The 19806-nt window shown below is 43.3% G+C and overlaps 1 protein-coding gene across 1 annotated transcript; it reads left to right on the top strand.

Annotated features, from left to right (window-relative positions):
* Positions 1-587: 587 nt before the first annotated feature.
* Positions 588-19682, top strand: BAALC (BAALC binder of MAP3K1 and KLF4). The gene is made up of 3 exons (XM_065752225.1): positions 588-938; positions 16543-16700; positions 19564-19682. The coding sequence occupies exons 1-3, from the start codon at positions 776-778 to the stop codon at positions 19666-19668; spliced, it is 426 nt and encodes a 141-aa protein (XP_065608297.1). The 5' UTR covers positions 588-775; the 3' UTR covers positions 19669-19682.
* The last annotated feature ends 124 nt before the right edge of the window (positions 19683-19806 follow it).

Here is a 19806-nt window from a genome sequence, read left to right as displayed (position 1 = left end):
ACTTTATGGCCAGGGGCCCATCCACACCCGAGCAGTGTGTGTCTCGGGGTTTGTCCTCAGCTCGGGTTTGGAGCAGAAGCGAGCAGCCTGGAGCATCTGAGGTCCTCAGTTCAAGAAGGACTCTTAGAGTCCAGCAGAGGGCTGCAGAGATGATGAACCTGGAGCGTCTCCCGTACGAGGAAAGGCTGAGCCCTGGGGCTGTGCAGAGGGCTGAGAGGGGACCGATCAGTGCCTGTGAGCGTCTGAAGGGCAGGAGCCAAGCGGTCAGCACGAGGGGCAACCGGCAGGAACCGCAACGCGGGATGTCCCGGACGAACACGGGGAAGAGCTCCGTTGCTGTGGGGCTGACAGAGCACTGGAGCAAGCGGTACACAGAGGCTGTGCAGTCTCCGGAGACACTCAAAGCCCACATGGACGCGTGATCTGCCGGGCTGCTGCAGGCAGGGGGTGGGCTGGGTGATCCCCAGAGGTCCCCTCCAATCGCTGCGGGGGAACACGGGAGGGTGGACGGGGGGAGAGGGGAAGGGCTGGGAGAGGGCGACGCGAGGGAGGGGACAGCGGAGAGGGAGGGATGGAGGGAGGACGAGGGAGCCGATAAAGGCGGATGGAGCGGGAAGAGCACGCCGGGCGGCTATGGGGCGGAGGGAGTGAGCGAGCCGTAGACGGGCAGCGAAGGCGGATCGCTCCGTGTCCGTACGGTGCCCGGGGCCGGGGCACGGCGCGGGGAGGGAGCGACGTGATGCTGCCGGGGCGGCGACTGTGAGCGGCGGCCGCGATGGGCTGCGGGGGCAGCCGGGCCGACGCCATCGAGCCTCGCTACTACGAGAGCTGGACGCGGGAGACCGAGTCCACCTGGCTCACCAACACCGACTCCGAGAGCCCGCAGGAGCCCGGCGGCGCCGAGCCCGGCAGCAGGGAGCCGGGCGCGGGGAGAGCCGGTGAGCGGGGCCGGGCGGGGACTGCCCTGAGCCGGGCTTCAGTGTGCGGGGTGTGGGGCTGGCCGCGAGCCTGGGTTCGCAGCGTGTGTAGGGCTGGCTGCGTGCTCTAGCTGCTTTCTAGAGCATGTCTCTTCTCTGCTCCCTCCAAGGAGGGCAGGCAGCGAGGTCTGGGCTGGAGGACACTGCGGGTTTGCGGCGCTGCGCGCCGGAGCATCCCCTGCGCGCTCAGGGACCGACCGGCACTGCTCGGCTGTGTGCGGGATGAGCTTCTCCGAGTCTGGCGTGCTTGGGAAGGGCCGAGAGAAGGAAACTCGGTCTTCTCGCTGTGATATATTTGCTTTTCTATTTATTTATTTATTGGTAAAAACGACTCATTAAGAAATAGGTTTAAAATGCCGAAGAGGCGGCGGTGCACCAGCCTTCATCCAGGTGCCGTCGAATCAGGGTGACAGAAGTACGAAACCGATCAAGTGGTGTCCCGCCAGTTCCTCGGTTCATGGAACGTTCTGAGTCGTGCACCTGCGGTATTGCAGCAGCAAGGACAGAGGTGGGAGAGGGAATGAGGAGCTCTGGCATGATGCGGGTTTCCTAGTGTTTTCAGAATCAGTGTCCAGCAGTATCTGAAAATCTCAGACTAGGTGCAGAAATCAGAACGTCTGGAGATGTTCAAGGCCCACCTGGACTCCTACCTGTGCAACCTGGGCTAGGGAGCTGCTCTGGCAGGGAGCTGGACTCGGTGTTCCCTAGAGGTCCCTTCCAACCCCTACAGTTCTGTGATTCTGTGAAATCCCTTGTGCTGGGTGCTGTGCAAACACAATGCGACAACGATTCAATGACTGCTGCCCAGGTAGATTGTAATTTGTATACAGAGCGGTTAACGCCTGTAGGCACCTTCAGGGTGTGTGAGGGTAACTTTACAAACTTCTATAATGAGCTGCGAAGCACCAGGAGGAGATCACAGGCGTGGCTGAAGGCTCCGGGGTGGGCAGCGCAGGCAGCTGGAGAGGGCAGAGGACAATTCCACACCGACCGAAATACGAAATACGGAGGAGAGGGAGGTGGGAAGGGTGTGCTGTGCTCCTGGAGGCTGGAGGGAGACTTCACGGCAATCCCATAGGAAATTGAGAGAATTAGAAGGTGGGTTGGAATATGAAACGCTGTATGGAAAATAAAAAGTTAGATAAGGATTTTGAAGAGGTTTGAGATGATATTGACTGGGAAGGTTGGATGGAGGCAATGGTGTTATCACCATCAGTGAAGGGTAAACACAGCAGGAGGAGGTTCCTTATGTTTATCATTATTTTAGCTGTGTTTAGTTTGTGTTGGTGGGTGAAGATCATAAAGCAAAGTCAGATACAGCCTGAGATTTGATATGGGATACGAGGTGGCAAAGGGGTAGGTCAGTAAGCATTCTGCACAGAAACGACTGAACAGATGAGAATAACAGAGATAAGAGGAGGGCAAGAGACAACTCTGAAATGCAATAGTAAATGATAAATGAAAGGGAAAGGAAGCAACAACAGGAGGGGCAAATGAGGTCAGGTGTGGGCTTAAGACTTAACGAAGAAAACACAGTATCATTGTGAGCTTGGGACTGCAGAACAGGGAGAGGCATAAGAGTAAGGGAGGGGAGAAGAGGACGATGGGGCATTGAGGAGAGGGTTGTGCTGCTGGCACAGCTGGAGGAAAGAAGCCTCTGTAACTGGATGAGGGGCAAAATACTCAGCGGTGAAGGAACACACTGTATACAGAATCATTGAGCATAGGAATGAGGAACGGTCTAATTGCCACGTACTAATCTCAGTAATCTCATCCCACCCCAAATTTCATTATATCCTTCTCCTCAGGCAGCGTATTTAACTTCTGTGTCTACTCTCATTGGAATTATCTGTAGTTGTGCAGCCAGATGTTTGAATCTCTACTGAGGCATTCTGAGAGCTGAAGGAAACCATACCTCAGTATTTTTAGTTTTCTCTTCACTTATTTCTATTTCAGGTGGTCATTTTTGAAGATGTTTATTCACTTCCCTACTTGTTTTTTTTTGTTTGTTTGTTTGTTTTTACATTTCAATATTTTTCTTTCTCTTTTTCTTTGTGAGAAAACATATAGAATGATAGCCATTGTTATAACAAAGCTCAAGTAAGACAGAACATTTCCTGGGTTCAAGACCAGCCACTAACAGCCACAGAGATGTGTCAGCAGCTTGCTGCAGCATAGTGCTGAGCCCCTGGCGGGGATGAGCAGGATGAGCTGGTAATGGTGAGTTGCAGCACATAGGTAATAAACAACTTTATCAGGCACAGCAGGGGGCAGAATGGAAAGACACCTTTTAAAGCATCAGGTTTTGTACTGTTCACAGGGCGAATGGCTTCCTGGAGGGAGAGAAATAATGGAAACTTAAATGAGGCTGCAAAGGAGCAGCTTCTTGTACGGACACCTGCCAATGTGCCAGCTGAGAACTCTTCATGAGCTTTGGCCACTGTGTAGGCTGTAACTGGGGAAATAGCAGGAAGCATTTCTGCTTGTCCCAGTTTCCTTGGGCCCTGCAACCCTCTGCACAAACAGCCTTCTCTCTTTCGGGCAGCCTGGTTCAACCAAGTGGAGTTGTCAACACTGGAAGGGAGAACCTGCAGGATCAGGCTGGTCCCAAGGGCAGTCACCACAGGTCACAAGCAAACCACAGGGAAAGGTTAAACTGAAAAAAAAAAGAAAGCATAAAAACCATGAGGAGTTATGAAACACATTTGTGTATTCTGCTTTGTTATGCAGTCAGGTCTGTGTGTATATGCAGGCTGGGAAGTTAAGATGCACAATTTCCTTCACAGAATCACAGAACTGTAGGGGTTGGAAAGGACCTCCAGAGATCATGGAGTCCAACCCCCTGCCAAAGCAGCTCCCTAGCCCAGGTTGCACAGGTAGGCGTCCAGGCGGGTCTGGAACGTCTCCAGAGAAGGAGACTCCACCACCTCTCTGTGCAGCTGTGCCACTGCTCCGTCACTGCACTGGGAAGAAGTTCCCACACACATTTGTGCAGAACTTCCTATACTTCAGTTTGTGGCTGTTTCCCCTCGTCCTATTGCCACACACTGCTGGGAAGAGTCTGGCCTCGTCCCTTTGCCTCTTGCTCCTTAGATATTTACAGATGCGGATCGGATCCTTCTGAGTCTTCTCTTTTCAAGGCTGAACAAATCCAGGTCTCTCAGACAGTACTGAAGAAGTGCTTTATAAAATGATTATGTAGCAACAATAACAAACAAATTGTATATTTTTCTTGAGCAGGCCTTAAGCCGTCCCATCCTGTTACTATTTCTTTACGTATATTTCTTTTTTCCAGCAACTAAGCTTCTGTATTCAATTATTTTTAATTCATTACTGCTGGAAGTGGCTCGGATTGGATAAAGCAGCATGTTGCCTTGCGGGCAGAAAGAGTTCACAGCCATGGGTGAGCTCAAGTGCTGCAGTGTCCTCAGGGCAGGCTCTGTCTTTGCCGTGTTCCTGCATTGACAGCACTGTGAGCAATCTTGGCTGGAGACTGCTGCTGAAACTCAAAGACAAGTAATTAATTTTTTAATGATGTAGTGACTAATGAAAAGGAACTCCATGTATCAGAACTGAGAAGCTGCATATCGACTGCCCCTGAACTCATTTGTTCAGTGCCTCAGCTAACAAAATGCTCGTGTATTTTTCATCACTGCCTAGCTCACGGTACCGGCCCAGGCTTTAAAAGCCAAGACAACTGGAGAAGTTGAGCTGCTGCGGTGCAGCTGTGTGCTCACTGCCCACTGCAGGGAGCTAGGCAGTGCGGGTTCATCTTTGCAGTCAGCCCCCAGCCAGGGGTGCCGTGCTCCAGTGGCAGTCTCTCCTACAGAAGTTTTTGAAAATTGTGTTTCCACTCTTTGCAGTAGGAGAGGCAGACTGCAGTTGTGGGGAGATTCTGGGGCTGGTTGAATGCCTGTCACCATGGCAACACAGCCCCGCTGGGTTCTGACCACAGCTGCAGTCATCTCCTGCTTCATCCACCAGGTAAACATGAAGTTAAATCTTAATGTAAATGAATAAGCGACCGCCAGGTTGTAAACAAAATCTGCTTTGTGCAGCAGATTGTTTCTTGTAATTCAGACCGCAGAGAAGTATTTCATAAAAAACTGTGTTCTAGCTTAAGAGCTCAAGTGTGATCACTTTTGCTAGTGGTATCAATGTGTCGGGATATATCACTATGCCTCTGTGCTCCTATGCCTGTTAGAGCTGCTTGCTTATGAGCTGCTTGGTTCAGAGTCTGGTATGCCTAAGGATCGATTACAGCAGCCATTCTGGCATGCAGTATTTTAAGGAGATAATCTTATTGCAGCTCGGAATTGCACAGAATGAACAGAGCTTCTTCCCGGACTCCAAACACATTACAGTAACTCCATACTCTGCCTTAATCCTGACCTCAGATACAGTAATCTGGTATTAGTTAAAGTAACCGATTTGCTTATAATTTCTGGATTTCAGATGTATGGTCTCTTTCAAGTTGACTTGTAACTGGACACTGAATTGAGGACAGTACTGAAAGAAACCCTTCAAAGTCACAGAAAAAAAAAAGCCAATCAAAAACAGAGAAGAAAGGAAAATACAGCACATGGGGTATTTCTCAGAGAAATAAAGCTTTTGCTTCTAATGTTTATCATCTAGCTTTCAGAAGGCAGTCTTCTTATGTGTCTGCTCAACTTTGTACACCAGCTCCTTGGAAGAAATAGACCTGTGGATACTGGTTGATGCTTAGATAAATGTGATCCAGCTAAATGTGCCCGGGTGACCAAGAAGGCCAATAGCATCCTGGCTTGTATCAGAAATAGTGCAGCCAGCAGGAGCAGGGAGGTGATAGTCCCCCTGTACTCAAAACTGCTGAGACCATACTTCGAGTGTTGTGTTCATTTTTGGGCCCCTCACTAAAAGAAAGATGTGGAAGCTCTGGAGGGAGTCTGTAGCACAAGTCTTATGAGGAGCTGCTGAAGGAACTGGGATTGTTCAGTATGGAAAAAAGGAGCCTCAGGGAAGACCTTATTACTTTCTACAGCTGCCTGAAGGGAGGCTGTGGTGTGTGGAGGTCAGCCTCTTGTCCTGTGTAACTAGCAATAGGATGAGAGGGAATGGCCTCAAGCTGAGACAGGGAGGTTCAGGTTGGATGTTAGGAAACATCTCTGAATGCATGGTCAGTTGCTGGCACAGGCTGCCCTGGGAGGTGGCAGTCTCACTGTCCCTGGAGGTGTTCAGGAAATGTTTAGATGTTGTACTGAGGGACACGTTTTAGTGCAGAAGTATTGACGGGAGGTGGACGCTTGGACTGAATGATCGTGGAGGTCTTTTCCAACCTTAGTGATTCTATGATTCTTGTGTGTTAACATTTGCGTGGAGGAACAATAGCCTTGATCTGGAGCTAAGGCTTGGAAATTCTGTGTTAATGTGGGACTCTTCCCTACTCCCAGAGGCGTTCTGTAAAAAAAGAAAAGAAAATTAGATTTTTATTTAATTATTTATTTGATTGCCCACTCCCCTGTGGGTTTGGGCATGTGTAAGAAGAGAAGTGAGTTGGGAGAACTGAAGGCTGGCTCTTTACAGTACAGTGAATCCCACCCAGAAGCTTGCAGCTGGCAGTGCAGTCTGTGCCGTGCTCATGAAGCAGCAAACCTCACTGACAGGGCTGGGGGTACAAACCCAGTGCTGAAGACCCCCAGCAGACAGCTGTTTTAGAAGAACTGATCATTCACAAACACTTCAGTGACTTTAGCTAAACTTCTCACAGCATGTCTGCTTGAGGTGACAGAAAAGAGAATAGCACAGTGCACTGCCCAGCTGTACTGCTGCCTCAGGAGTGGGAAAATAACAGTAGCCTTTGCCAGTAAAAAAAAGACATCTTTGCATCAGTCTATGATTCAGGGAATTATAAAGAGCCTTAGATAGAAATAGAGGAAAATAATAGAATTAAAGGGATAATTTGTGTAGTAAGCAATCATGGTCAACCCACTGAACTGAAAGTGCTCAATGCTGCCGCTCTCCATTCTGTACCTACACTTGAGCTTTGCCCTGCATCAAACCCAGCACTGGCCTGAAACAATATTTACATCACCGTAAGGCAGCTTTAACATTTCTGGAAAAAATTTCTGGCTCACCTGATGAATAGAACTGTTTTTAATGGCCATGCATTTTAGCACAAACATGGCTGTTTATTTTTCCAAGCTGTAAGTTTTCATCTTTTCTCTAGCTTGATAATATAACATTGCCTTAATTTCATGTAGGTACTTATGTTTTTTGAAGAACAAACACTAAGGTACGAATTAAAAACAGCAAAATACCTCACTGTGCTGTCAGAGAATGTAGGGAGATTTTCCTTCCCTGCCCCTGAGTCACCAGACCTCCTCCCACCTCTCTCCTGAAATTAAGCATCTCCTTATTTTTGACCATGGAGAAAAATCTTGATACTGACACCACACGTGTTTAAACTTTTTGCTTGATTATGAGAGGATTACTACAGAATAAATGTCTGGGGACTATAGGGAAAATGATTTGGGTAGGACTGCTGCTGCTGTTGTGCACTACTGTCATTCTGTGTAACTATCGGCTGCATGGGTGCTTTTATTTGTTGTCTTCTGTTGGTTCACTGTAAAGATGTCAGTGTGTCCTGGTGGGAAAATTAAGCTCTCAGTATTTTGTAGTAAATTCTTCATTAATAAGTATCAACTGCCATATTGAGAGAGTCTGTAGTAAGATAAATTTCATTAAAATTATCAGATATAATTGATAGATGTGAAAAAGACCTTCATTATGAGCCTTCAGCATGCTTTTTTTTTTTTTTTTTTTTTTTGTTAGCTGCATTAAGCATTATTGCTATAGGAAATGACTGGGGGTGGATCATTCAATCTGAACCCCAACCCGTTATGAATTTTAAATATACTGTGATGGTTTTTCCTGCAGGTCTCTTGGCCTATGGTTAATACCACATCAAACAAAGTCCAAGTCTTGCTAAATCCCTCCTGCAGCCTCTACCTGTATTTCATACAGGAAATATGTCACAGAGTCCAGTTTACTTTATTGTCCATTGACTGTATTTTCCTAAATTTCCACACTGAGTACAAAGCATGGTAATCCAGCACAAAAGTCACAGGAATCTGGATACCTCCGATCAAGTCTAGAAACATATTTTTGAGTAGAAACAGATCATATCACTCAGGCCACTTTTTCTCTTGGGTACTTCTGCAATTTAAAATGAAATAAACTGATTGCCAATAAAAATACTGAGGTTTAAATCTGAGCTTTATCTTAAGTTGAAATATAGAAAGATTTAACAATTCTATGATCAAAGCCATGATTTGATTATTTGGCAGCACTCTTTTCTATGTGGGCAATATTTCAGAATGTGCATTATGTGATTATGTCCCATGCTCAGACGTGCCCTTGCATGAAAAATACAGCTTGTTCCTTAATTGTACTGTGACAAATCCTGTGGTCCTCCTGCAATTTTATTATCTGATGAGCACATGAGTAATCGGTTCCCCAGACTGTCACACTGCTTTTTCTGCTCTGATTAGGAGAAATACAGGTTAAGAGCAAAAGAAACGAGTAAATGAGGGAGTAACATTTTACTGGCTGTGTTGGCAGTTAAAGGCTGCAAGGCAGGGTTTTCCATTGTAATGTTTTCTTGAACGCACTGAGAGCCTCCAGATGGTTTTTAAGTTGCTGTTGGCTTGACCAAGCCTTTAATTTTAAACATCTGATGGGGTTCTGTTCAGTCTCTTGTTCCTCCTGGTGGGTTCAGGCTGACCTGTTCAGGTGGAACTGAAGAGCAAAATAATCAGGCAGCCAACTCCTCAATTGGTTTACTGACATTTTTGCCAGTTTCCTGGCAATGCGTACGGTTCTGTTTCTGTACGTTTCAGATGGATGTTATCCTCTCCCTATTTCCTCTCATGTTGCAGCTGTCATTCTTGTAAACTGCTAGCATTTCCCAGGAGAGCCATCAGAGGGATTGTCAGCTAACAATTGCTGTGCTAGAAGTCTGAATTTCTGCCACTCACATCTGAGTGATTTCTGAGTCACTGGCAGGAGAAAAGATGAAAAAACTTTCATGGAATTGTTTAGTAGACTGTTAACAGGCGATGAACACAAAATGTGAGTGACTGCTTTTTCACACACATATGGATAGATTGAGCCAAAGGATTTTGTGATCACAGTCATACCATGAGGCAATTAAGTCATCAATATCCATTGGATATCCAGGCTGGAAGTATCACCTGACCACACAGCACTTTGGTCTTTTCTGAATTCATTTCCATATGAGGCAGGTTTGTCTTTGGGACAAAGTATGGAAATCATTGAATCATGGCCTCAGCCACTGATTGATCACCTGAGTTGAGCACTGAGTCAGCTGTGGGAGCACAGGTGAAGGCAATGGACCTGTGTGGCAGGAAGGGATGGAGTCTGGCTCCACCACTCTCAGATCCCACTTTTAAGGGGTGGCCAGCACTAGGGACAGATCTATTTCTGGAGATTGCTTCTTTGGAGTTTCCTACCATGAGCCTAGGACATGGGTGAGCATTTTCCTTTCTTTTGATAGTGTCTTTCCCTCACAGTAATCTTTCTAACTGCACCATCTGTAAAATATCTTGGCTACAGCACCATTTGGCATTATTCATTCTGTTAACCATGCAGATGTTCAGTCTGAATTTGAAACTTGTCTGTTGTTGACATTTTGCCAAAGCTATTGTAAATTATACCAGTAGCTAATCACTCATTGCTAAAATACATCCCATATCTTACCTGGAACCTTCAGCTTTGATTTCCAGCTACTGAAACTCAAAGAGCAAAATTGAAGAGATTTCAGCTCAAATGTCATGTGCTTATAGTTGCTTTTCATGAAGGCTTCTATTTAATCCGTCTAAATATTTTGCTGCTCCTGGGTATGATTAATTGAAATGATACCACCTACTCATCTTAAGTTTCCAGACGTGATTAGTTAGGTGATGAGAATGGTAATAATACTTCCTGTTTCTGTACAGGAAATTGCTCTAAAGTATAGTGAATGATGTTTCACTGCCCTATCCCTAAGTGCCATGTGAAGAAGAAGGATATGCCATGAGAACATCTGCAACTCAAATTCAGATTCTCCCTTAAAATGATGAGGGTGTGGTTGTGATAAGGATGGCTGGGAGAGGGCCAGCAGGTTGCTTCTTGCTTTTCATCCAGCGTGGTACTTTCCTATAGTGGGAACTTCTTTTTTTTCGCATTTTACAAGGAAAAGTTCAGATAAGAACTGAGCCAAATATAAGCACTATAAGCAAATATAAGTAAATAGGCCAACTAGACTTTTTGACTTTAGACTGTTTGGACTACCATGAAGTAAGCCACTGTGTGTGGAGTGTATCACTGTTACGGTGAGTTTTTATAGACAGTACTGGAATGTGGAATACATCTCTCTACATGCAGAAGTAGGTCGATGTGCTATGTCTACATTCTAAAATACAGTAGTACCAAAAGTGCTTTGATGGCTTGCTATTTGTATGTTGATTTTTTTCTACTTTAGAGGCACAAGTGATCTGTTTCTGACACATCAAGCAACATGAGTATCTTTCTCAGTAAGTTCTGTCTCCAGATTTTCCCAAGGTTGAAAAATACACAGCCATTGATGCCTCCTGCTTCTCCCTGTACGTGAAGGCTCTTCCAAAATGTTGCCACTTATTCCACAGTGTATTGGAAATTCAGTTTATCATTCCTGTTCCAGGTATTAAAAGCTGTCTCTTCATTAATTACATTACATTGCCTTTCTGCCATTCAGTCCTACCCTTCTTACAGCTCTTTTTCTTCTAAGTTTATATTTCTTACCCTCCCTTCAGGATGATATCAGATTCCCCTTACTCTCCTTCTGGAGTCTGTTTTCCTTGCCATATCCCTTGGCTTGACTCTTGAAGTGATCACTGCATCTTCAAAACATTCAAATTTCCATGCAGCATGACAGCTCTACAGATCTAAAACCCAGATTGTGCCTCTTGCTCCAAAGTATCATTGTTGAAGACCGTTGTGATGTGCTTTATCTATCTGGGGGTTGGACTCGATGATCTCTAGAGGTCCCCTCCAACCCCTACAATTCTGTGATTCTGGTATAAATGTGAATTTTATATGTGCTTTTCATTTGTGTTGCAAACCTGTCAGGTTTGTTTCTAAGGCAGTTGTGCAGTGATGCTGATATTTTAAAATAAAAACATACCAATACCCAGTTAGCATCTGCCTGTACCTGATAAATAACACCATTCAGGGAATATCAAGGTTTGCAGCTTTAATGCTGTCCTTCATTTCTGCTGGAATCCTGCATAATCTATAGCAGAAATCTTTCTATTACAGCACTACCTCTGCCTAGACTTTCAGAGCTATTTTTCATGTGCTTATTTATGCATATACCTGTTGAATTTCAGTGTTGTAATCTTTCAAAGTTTCCTTTTATCATCTACCAAAGGGGAGCATCTTTCTAAACAACTGTGATAAGAAGTTTTGAATTGACAGATCTCTAATAACCCTTTTTGTCTCTCACTCAGAAACGAAGTGAGGGGAAGGAGCAAAATGGCAAACTGAGATGGAGTGCTGAATCTCACCATTTTGTCAGGGCCTATATGTGCATATGTTTAGAGGTATTAAGTTTATTCACCACAAGACAGTTCTTTTAGTAGAGAATTAATGCCATTGTTTTATAGAAGAGTGTAATTCCATAAGGCTCCTGAATGTGACAAAACCATGGCCAGGTGAGGATCAGACTTTTTTTTTTTTTGCTCTCTGCTGTCTATCAGCTGTTATGAGTTGTCTTATCCTGCATCAACAAAGATGGCCTCATATTCTTCATCCACATTACCTACTTCATTAATGTTGAAGTTAGAGTTACATTCTAAACAGAAAAAGCATCTGCCTTTGCTCTGAGTTCCAGAGGGCATGCTATGGGGCACAGCCCTGTGGCACTGGGGAATGCTACAAGCTGGGGGCAATGTGTGGACCAGAGCTCCAAATGCAAATACTCCTGTTTGGTTTTTGTCTTGCTTTGCCATCTGCAATTTGCATCATGGTAGAGTTCAGATAAATCACTCTGGATTTTCTGAATGCCTGGGCAGTAAATATATTGCATTATTATATTTGCTCATTCTGTAAACACTGACTTGTTTCTGAGTGCTTTCCTGCCACAACAGGCCTTCCCCCTGAAGATCTCCCAGCTCCTTCATCCTCATGCACAAATTCACTGTTAATGTCTGAAAGTTTCTAAATTATTCCTTCTTGTGGGGGTGAATATCTACTGTGGTGTTTCTGGCCTTCTGGCCTTATCCCTCAGGCTTCTGCTTCAGAGGCAATGACTTGAGCCCTTCACAGCCTCCTCTCCATTTTAATAGGATCTGTTCTGCACTGCATTTATGCTACAGGAGTACATAAGTTCTGCAGATGCATATTTTTCTCAGGCATGAGTAGATTCAAATGAGGAGAGCAGACATAGAAGACAGGTATTTCAATGTTCTGCACGCTTATTATCCATCTGTGTGACATTAAAAGCAAGGAACTCAAGGCTGATACTGAATACATATTTTCTCTGGAAGCCAATGCATGTTGTAGTAGTGGTGTTCATTCTTCTTTACAGCAAATTATCTCTGAGTCTTTACAGTGCACTGTGCCTGGGTATCATTATGCAAGATTTTATAAACTGGTATCTTATGAATTATTCAGGAGATAAGTTGTGATAAACAAACAAGGAAAAAGGTGCTGCTGAACCAGAAAATGCAACCTTACTGGTTTGTCTAAGTCAGTTTCAAAGATATAAATGTGACATACTTTCAACAATGCCATGTGTGCTGGGTCAGACCTGCACCCCACTGGGGTCAAATTTGTGTCCAGCTGTGACCGCCACCCGATGCTCTGACCCCCAGGGAAGTGAGCAGTGTGAGAAATGCATGGGGAATCATTTAACCATCAGACTTTTGTGGAGAAGATTAACTTAGCTCTGTGCTACAAGGCTTCAAACCCCTTCCGAGCTTCTTGGCAACATTAGCTATTGTAACTGTTTTTCTAGACCTCAGAGATAGTCCCACACTAAAATCTACTTAAAAAGTGTTAAATCTTCATATTAAAAATTTCTTCTTCATGAGAATGGTTTACGCACTTAATCCTTAGATTCAACCAGACTCTGTAAAGCACTACAGCAACATCTATAGTTTGTTCTTGGCTTTGTCATTGCTTGTGTTGTGCATTTTTAATGACATTTAAAACAATTCCATGTTTTACGTGTTCTTCAACTTTTCTATGATGATCCTATTTATTAAAAGGATCCTTGAACAATCTCTCTTAGGTTGTTCCCATTTAAATGGTTCTGGAAAGCTACAGAGTGCGATTTTTAAACATGGTTTGTTTTAGGTGGATATCAGCTTGCATGTCTCTGTGCAACTTTCTGGAATGTGGTTTTCAAGTGTAGTTTAAGAATGGAAGTATGCCTTTGGGTGATATTATTTACTGCCTGGGCTTTTGTTATGAAGAAAATGTCATTTAAACCATGGCAGTGTCTTATCCCTGACTACTCCATGACTTAGAAGTCTGAAACACTAAGGAACTTGGTGGTAGTAGCAATTGTTATTTAATAAAGAGAAATTTAGAGCTGGAATAGAACTAAGGAATGGAATCACTGAAGTGTTCAGACTCTTCCTTCTGAAAGCTAATTCTGATGTTTATTCATACACTGTTTTTTTTGTTTGTTTTGTTTTTCATCTTCTACAGTGAAGAAAGTAGGCAGTTTTCCCAGAAAGACTGGAAAAACTTGGTTTCCTAGAAATGAGTCTGAATACTCTGAGCTTAGATAATTAAGAGTAGCAGCAGGAGACCTTTAGTAGGTCTTCTGTTCTTCATGTATGACATACATTTCAGGCAGATTTTCCCATCTTGCTGATCTTTGTGCTTGTATTGAGACAGCTTTCAGTTCAGGTATCTCTGCTCACTTCATATTGATACAACTGTAAAACTGCTCTTGAATCCCCTTCTTCTAAGCTGTGGAACACTTGGAACATGCACAGAGCATCCCAGCTCAAGCTGTTTTCTGCTGCTTGTTCTCTGCTGCCTCTATTACCTTCTAAGTTGTGCCAAGGCTACTGCCTGTGTCACTGGATGATGAAGCCTGGGGATTGATTTCAGTTAAAAATAACCTTTTTTTTACTTGATGCTGCTGAATGGACTGTTGGTTGAACTACAGTCGACAAGATTTTAATGGAATTGACAAGAAATTCAAACATCAGCTTGCCTAGGAAGCCAGTCAAAATTGCCCCGTCGCTGGGGAAGAACAAATCCTTCTAAGTGTAGATCTCAGTGTGATGCAGTACTTGGATTTCTGGGGCTGTTCAGTATGTGCTCTCCCTGCAGCCATCAATGGGACTAAATACTGTCCAACCATTCCTGAGGAGGTCATCATTACTTTGGTGGTGGTTTGATAACCACTCAGAAACCCTGATTCTGGGAACAGAGGGATAAGAATATCCTAGGCTTGCCAGTTCACATGAAGATGAAAATAAAATACATGTGGAGTTGTCAGAGCGTTGTGATGGGATCTACAATTTTCCCCAGGCTTGGGAGGCCAATGGAGTTCTATCAGGAGTTGTCCTGTCAGGCTGCAGGAGAGAAGCTCAGTAACACTACTGAGCCCTTTCCTTTACACTTCTACTCTAGCTCTACAGTGAGCAGCTTTTTCGCAAGACAACTTTGAGGCCAGGTGGCCGAAGAGGTACATAATAGAAAGTAATTTAGTAAGATAACTCCATAGAAAGACATTTCAAGCATACATGAGTTTTTCTAAGATTCAATTAATGGAATTAGTAGGGGATGCTCAGAGGATTCTGCCTGTTCATAGCTGTGCTTGAGTTTGTTCACATAGCTCCACTGCAGGGTGAGTAAATGAACTATGTCATGACCACTGGCTTAGAGCTTGTACTCAGGCTGAGCTACTGGTATCTCAATCTCACTTGCTGAAAACTGATTTTTCTGTGTAGTATCAGCTGATACTGCTTCATGACACTTTTCTCTCTCATTGCGCACTGTGGAGCGATAGGGAGACATATGACCTATAGTACAAGTAGAAATGGACTTTCTGGAGATGCAGAAGACATGGCCTACTGGTGTCACTTAGAAGAAATCTGCAGATCAATGTGTAAGAACAGTATTAGTTTTCATATCTAGAAGCAGAATACAGCTTCAAAATGCAACTATTTTTTTACTTCTTAAATATACTATAATGTTTTCAAGTTTCGAATCAACATTTTCTTTCTATCAGGTATGTAGATAATTTAGGATGATTCTCAGTAACCAGTGCAAATTACGCTGTCCTAGGGAAGCTCTAACACCATCTTCTGACTGCTTAGGGAAGTGCAATGGCTGGTTTCTGTTTAGGCTTCATAAATCTTAACACAACTTCACACATCTTCTAAATCACAAATTTGAATATTTGGGTGAAGCTTCATTGTTGGTTTTTTTTCTTTCATTGGCTTTGAAAGCAACGTTGCTTTCCATTGATAAAGCAACTTTTCTGACACGTCTCCAGGAGATAATTCAGGCATTGCTTTGTTTCACTTTTAACATCCCAAGTATTTTCCTTGGATTACCACCTGATTCGTAGCAGAATGCACATGATGATGATGATTCATTGCACTCTTCAAGTCTTTGGTTTTTCTCATGTGTATTTTATCCTTAGAATCTGTGACTACTAGCTTCTTCTTCAGCTTTGATATCTGCATTGCCAGTTAGTAAGTTTACTTGTAGGTTTTTCTTATTTGCTAATTTTATTCTAATAAAACTCTTCATAAATAAGCTTTGTTGGAAATAAAATTGAGAGCTATGGTCCTATGTCTCTCTTGCTCTTTGAGTTTGAACTTCAGACCTGGTATTGCAACCAGATGCATAGTGCTCTGCACTCTCCATAAAGGACAACTGATTTTTGTTAATGCAATAAGATGAGAAAATTCTTTTAGGCTGGTTAGTATCATACTGTACAATGTCAGCCTTCTCCACCCAGCTACAGCAGAAAGTAAATTAATCATTTATTTGATTACAGAAAGTCAAAACAGTATGAAATGTATTTTTTTTCCTGAGTTTCTTACATCTAATTCTGACTACTCTATTTCTGGCCTCCAGTTTTTTAATCCTTCCATTCATACTGATTGCATCTGTTATGGTCATGTCTAGGCCCTATGTTTGCTATAAGTGGAACAGCTTTTACAGGAGCCTGCTCTGGTGCTTGCCTCTGGGTCCTGAGACAAATCCTCAGTCATGTAGAATGATGTATGTGGGAAGTCCCAACGTTTGAAGTAGATGGAGAACTGCTATGAGCGTGTTATGCTTCTTAATCCATTTTCCAACTTTCCCGAGCCAGTGTTTCACAGTGAAATAAAGGTGAAAAGGAAGTCATCCAAAATGTACTACGAAGCTACAAAAGGAGGTAGGATGCTCTCACCACAGTGCTGTGAAGCACCTTTTCTGGCTTGTACTGTCACAAAAAGGTGAAATAGGAGAAAGCCACAGTTACCAACCACAGCTCAGTGCTTTTGTCAATTTCCTGTATCCCCACTAGGTATTCTGGAGGATGGCAAATCTACTCAGACAGGAGGAACCACAATGCCAGCCACTATGGGGATTCTGGGTGCCGAGAAGAGGGCCATCAGTGGGCCCCAGTGTGTGAATGCTGCTGGAACTGGGCCACCACGGCAGAGCAGCTTCCGAGCAGCAGAGGTGAGGGTGCAGCTGTGTGCATGGTGCTGGGCTCTGGCCTCAGCTGGATCAACGTCACTTTTGTGATGATCTCCCCTTGTTGGAGTCAAAATAGGATGAGATGCAATGACTGCACTATGCCAGAGCATGATTAGACCCAGCATCTCTGGTGATGTCTGGTGCCCAAATGGCCATAGAATTGATTTATTTGTTGGTTGCAAGAATTCATGTGCTTATTGGGGGGGGGGGGGGGGGGAAAAAGCTTACTGTTTTTCAGTTCAGTCCTTCTGTGTCGTGTATTGTGCAAACTGTTTTGACTAATAATCTGAAAGGAATGTGTTTTTTCCTTCATTACTGCTTTGCTGAAATCATGTGCACTGCATGGTTGTTCATGGCTGGATGCAAAGCCTGAAGAAGGCAGTGGGAGTCCTTTCATCAGTGTCCCTAGGTTTTGGATCAGACCCTGCCTCTCTATTGTCCTCTTTGTAGGAGGATCATCCAGTTTAACGACCATGAAAAAGCAATGCTTTGAGGCCCGAGCAAATGGAAAATGCAACCTATTTTAAACTCTAACTTGGATTTTCTAACAAACACCACATTTTGGTTCCTTTGTGCTTATTTTAAAGCTTAGCTTTATTACCTGCTGCACTCGTGAGGAACAGAAGCATTCCCCAGTGACACGAATCCTGCTGTTTGCCACAGCTTCAAAAATATAGGAAAATGTCCTACATCAGCATGATACTCAGGACCACGGGTTTGCTGTACAGAAAAGACATAAATGCTTCTTATAAACATTAGCCTACAGAGAAAAATCAATTGGTCAGGCTGAACGTGGCTGAACATAAGTAACATCTTTATGATTAATCTATTTTGAAAGAGACTTGGCCACACTCAAGACCTATAGTGAATACCTGCCATATTGTTGGAGAAGATTATTTTCCTAATTTTGCAAGCAATTGAAAAAGTTAAACTTCCTAGGAAATATGGACAAATTTCCACAACATACTGATAGTGTGAATGTTAACTATAACCAGCTTTCTCAGCAATGTGTAGGCTCCTGGCCTGGAGTATTATGGTTTTGAATGCATCCTCCCACCTTTTTCTAGTTTAGGATACACTCAGTGAGATATTTGTATTATTGAACCCTAGCATCAGATAATGCCCCACTAAAAGTGCTACAAGCACTAACATAATGCCACACATGTAAATATGTATCTAAGAAAAGAAGATAATTTGTCTAAATTCCTTATTTCCAAAAAGGAAATGAAAATTCATATAGTGGGTAAGGCATACTACCTGCATCAAGCTCCAGCTCTGTATTGCCCTCAGTTTCACTGCTATTCAGGAAAGCACACAATAATAGGTTTCCAATTCAGACACCTAAATTTTAGATACCTAGTGGAGAGAAGGTGATTATTTCTACCCCTTCAACACAAATGTGCCTATTTTATTTGCCTGAGTAGTTACATTAACAACACTTTTGCTATTATCTCTAAATGCTGTAGAAGGCAGCATGATGTAGCACATGCTGCACTCTGAAGACTTGGGTTTTCCCAATGGCTTATGGGATAAATTATTTTTCCTCTACATCTTGTTTGCTTAGGCTCTACAACCTCCTGCTTCTTCATCTGTACTGTTGGTACGTGACAGATTCAGTTTGTGGTGTTGAAAGAGAAGGAATATGATGTGGGCTGTGTCTGGGAAAACTTAGCATTCCCTCATCAGTGTAAAGACTGGACATGGTTCTTGAGACCCAGCTCTGGGTGTCCCTGCTTGAGCAGAATCAACTATCCTGAGATTCTGTGATACCATACTGTAAAAAGGCCTTGAAAGTAAACAATTCTGCCGATGAAAGAAGACCAAGTAACAGTGAAGGTCTATCAACCTCAAAAACAAAGGTGGAGTCCAGGTTATGTCACTGACTGACAATAGCCTACTTGATTTTCATGGTATATGTAGCATTTGGGGAATCATTGTGTGAGTACTGAGAGAGTAGATAGGAAAGGAGTATGTCTATTCGGTTTGTGTATATGAGTAGTTTGCACTGCCCTTTGCAAGTCCCAGGTTTTGCCCTCAGATAAACACATGCTCATGTCAATGAAAGTTTACCAGACATTATTGCTTCTAATATTATTACCAAGCAAATTACACCCAATTTACTTGTTGTTATTTACATTTGCAAACTGTCTCATGAAATACTGGAAAAGCAATTATCAGAAACACCTATCTCAACTCTCTGTTTGCTCTATCTGGTTATGAGTGCCCCTTGCTGGACCTATATGGTTTATTGCACATTTTTTACAGAAACGAGCAGACAAAGTAAGACATGAAGAAGGGTTAGTTTAAATTAGGGCTGCATGTGAATGTCCCAGACAGGTGGGCTTTTCTGAACATTTGGAAATAACTTGGAGTTCTGGAGAATATTTAGAGGTCTTATGTGCGAGGACATAAATCTTAAATACAGGTGGAAATGAGTGTTATTTTGAAACTATGTTTTGATTTATGAAATCTAAGAGACATTAGAGAAAATTCAGTTTTTGGCTAATTACACTTCCTTCCAAGTGACAGCCAAAGGAAGCCTTAATTTTCACTTCTGAACTGAAAACAGATTTGTTCTGCACTTTCAGAATACATGCATACAGAAATGCTAATGATAGCCAAAAGGGTTGATCCAAAACCTATTGACGTCCACAGCCTTTAATGCAGTTATAAAACTTTACATCTCTGTTGCATAAGAAAGTTGCTTCATGTCACTGTGCTGTGGAAGAGATCACTGAGGTCTTTCTGTTCATTCATTAGAACAATTTCCATAAACTGGGGGGCAATGGTCAATGGCTCTGTCCTGTGACTGTACTACTCACTGTGCTGTTTAAATCTTCCACAGGGTAAACGGGACACACAGAAAACATCAACAAAAGAAGTCACCATCAATGTCTCAAAAACCATCAGACCCAGCGACAGAATGATAACAAAGAATTGTGTCAATTAACAAAAGAATGTGAAAGTGAGAATGGACCTAAAGTGTAGCAAAGGATACATATATGTGGTCACTGATGATCTGAAGATCTCCTGATGTTCTGTGTTGGATACAGCAGGCAGCTGCTGCCGAGTGCCTTCAGAATCGTGT

Source organism: Cyrtonyx montezumae, unplaced genomic scaffold, assembly GCF_038088225.1.
Source record: "Cyrtonyx montezumae isolate F1298 unplaced genomic scaffold, pur_monq_1.0 scaffold_8, whole genome shotgun sequence".
Lineage (NCBI taxonomy): Eukaryota > Metazoa > Chordata > Aves > Galliformes > Odontophoridae > Cyrtonyx > Cyrtonyx montezumae.
The sequence above is the reverse complement of the archived record's forward strand: the minus strand, read 5'-3'. Positions and strand labels throughout refer to the sequence as shown.

What these genes read in the sequence shown, in the direction of transcription:
- BAALC (XM_065752225.1), top strand. Translation starts at nt 776, where the DNA reads ATGGGCTGCGGGGGCAGCCGGGCCGACGCCATCGAGCCTCGCTACTAC. An exon ending in GCCGGGCGCGGGGAGAGCCG is followed by an intron (nt 939 to 16,542) that starts GTGAGCGGGGCC and finishes TATCCCCACTAG; the next exon opens with GTATTCTGGAGGATGGCAAA. An exon ending in GCAGCTTCCGAGCAGCAGAG is followed by an intron (nt 16,701 to 19,563) that starts GTGAGGGTGCAG and finishes AATCTTCCACAG; the next exon opens with GGTAAACGGGACACACAGAA.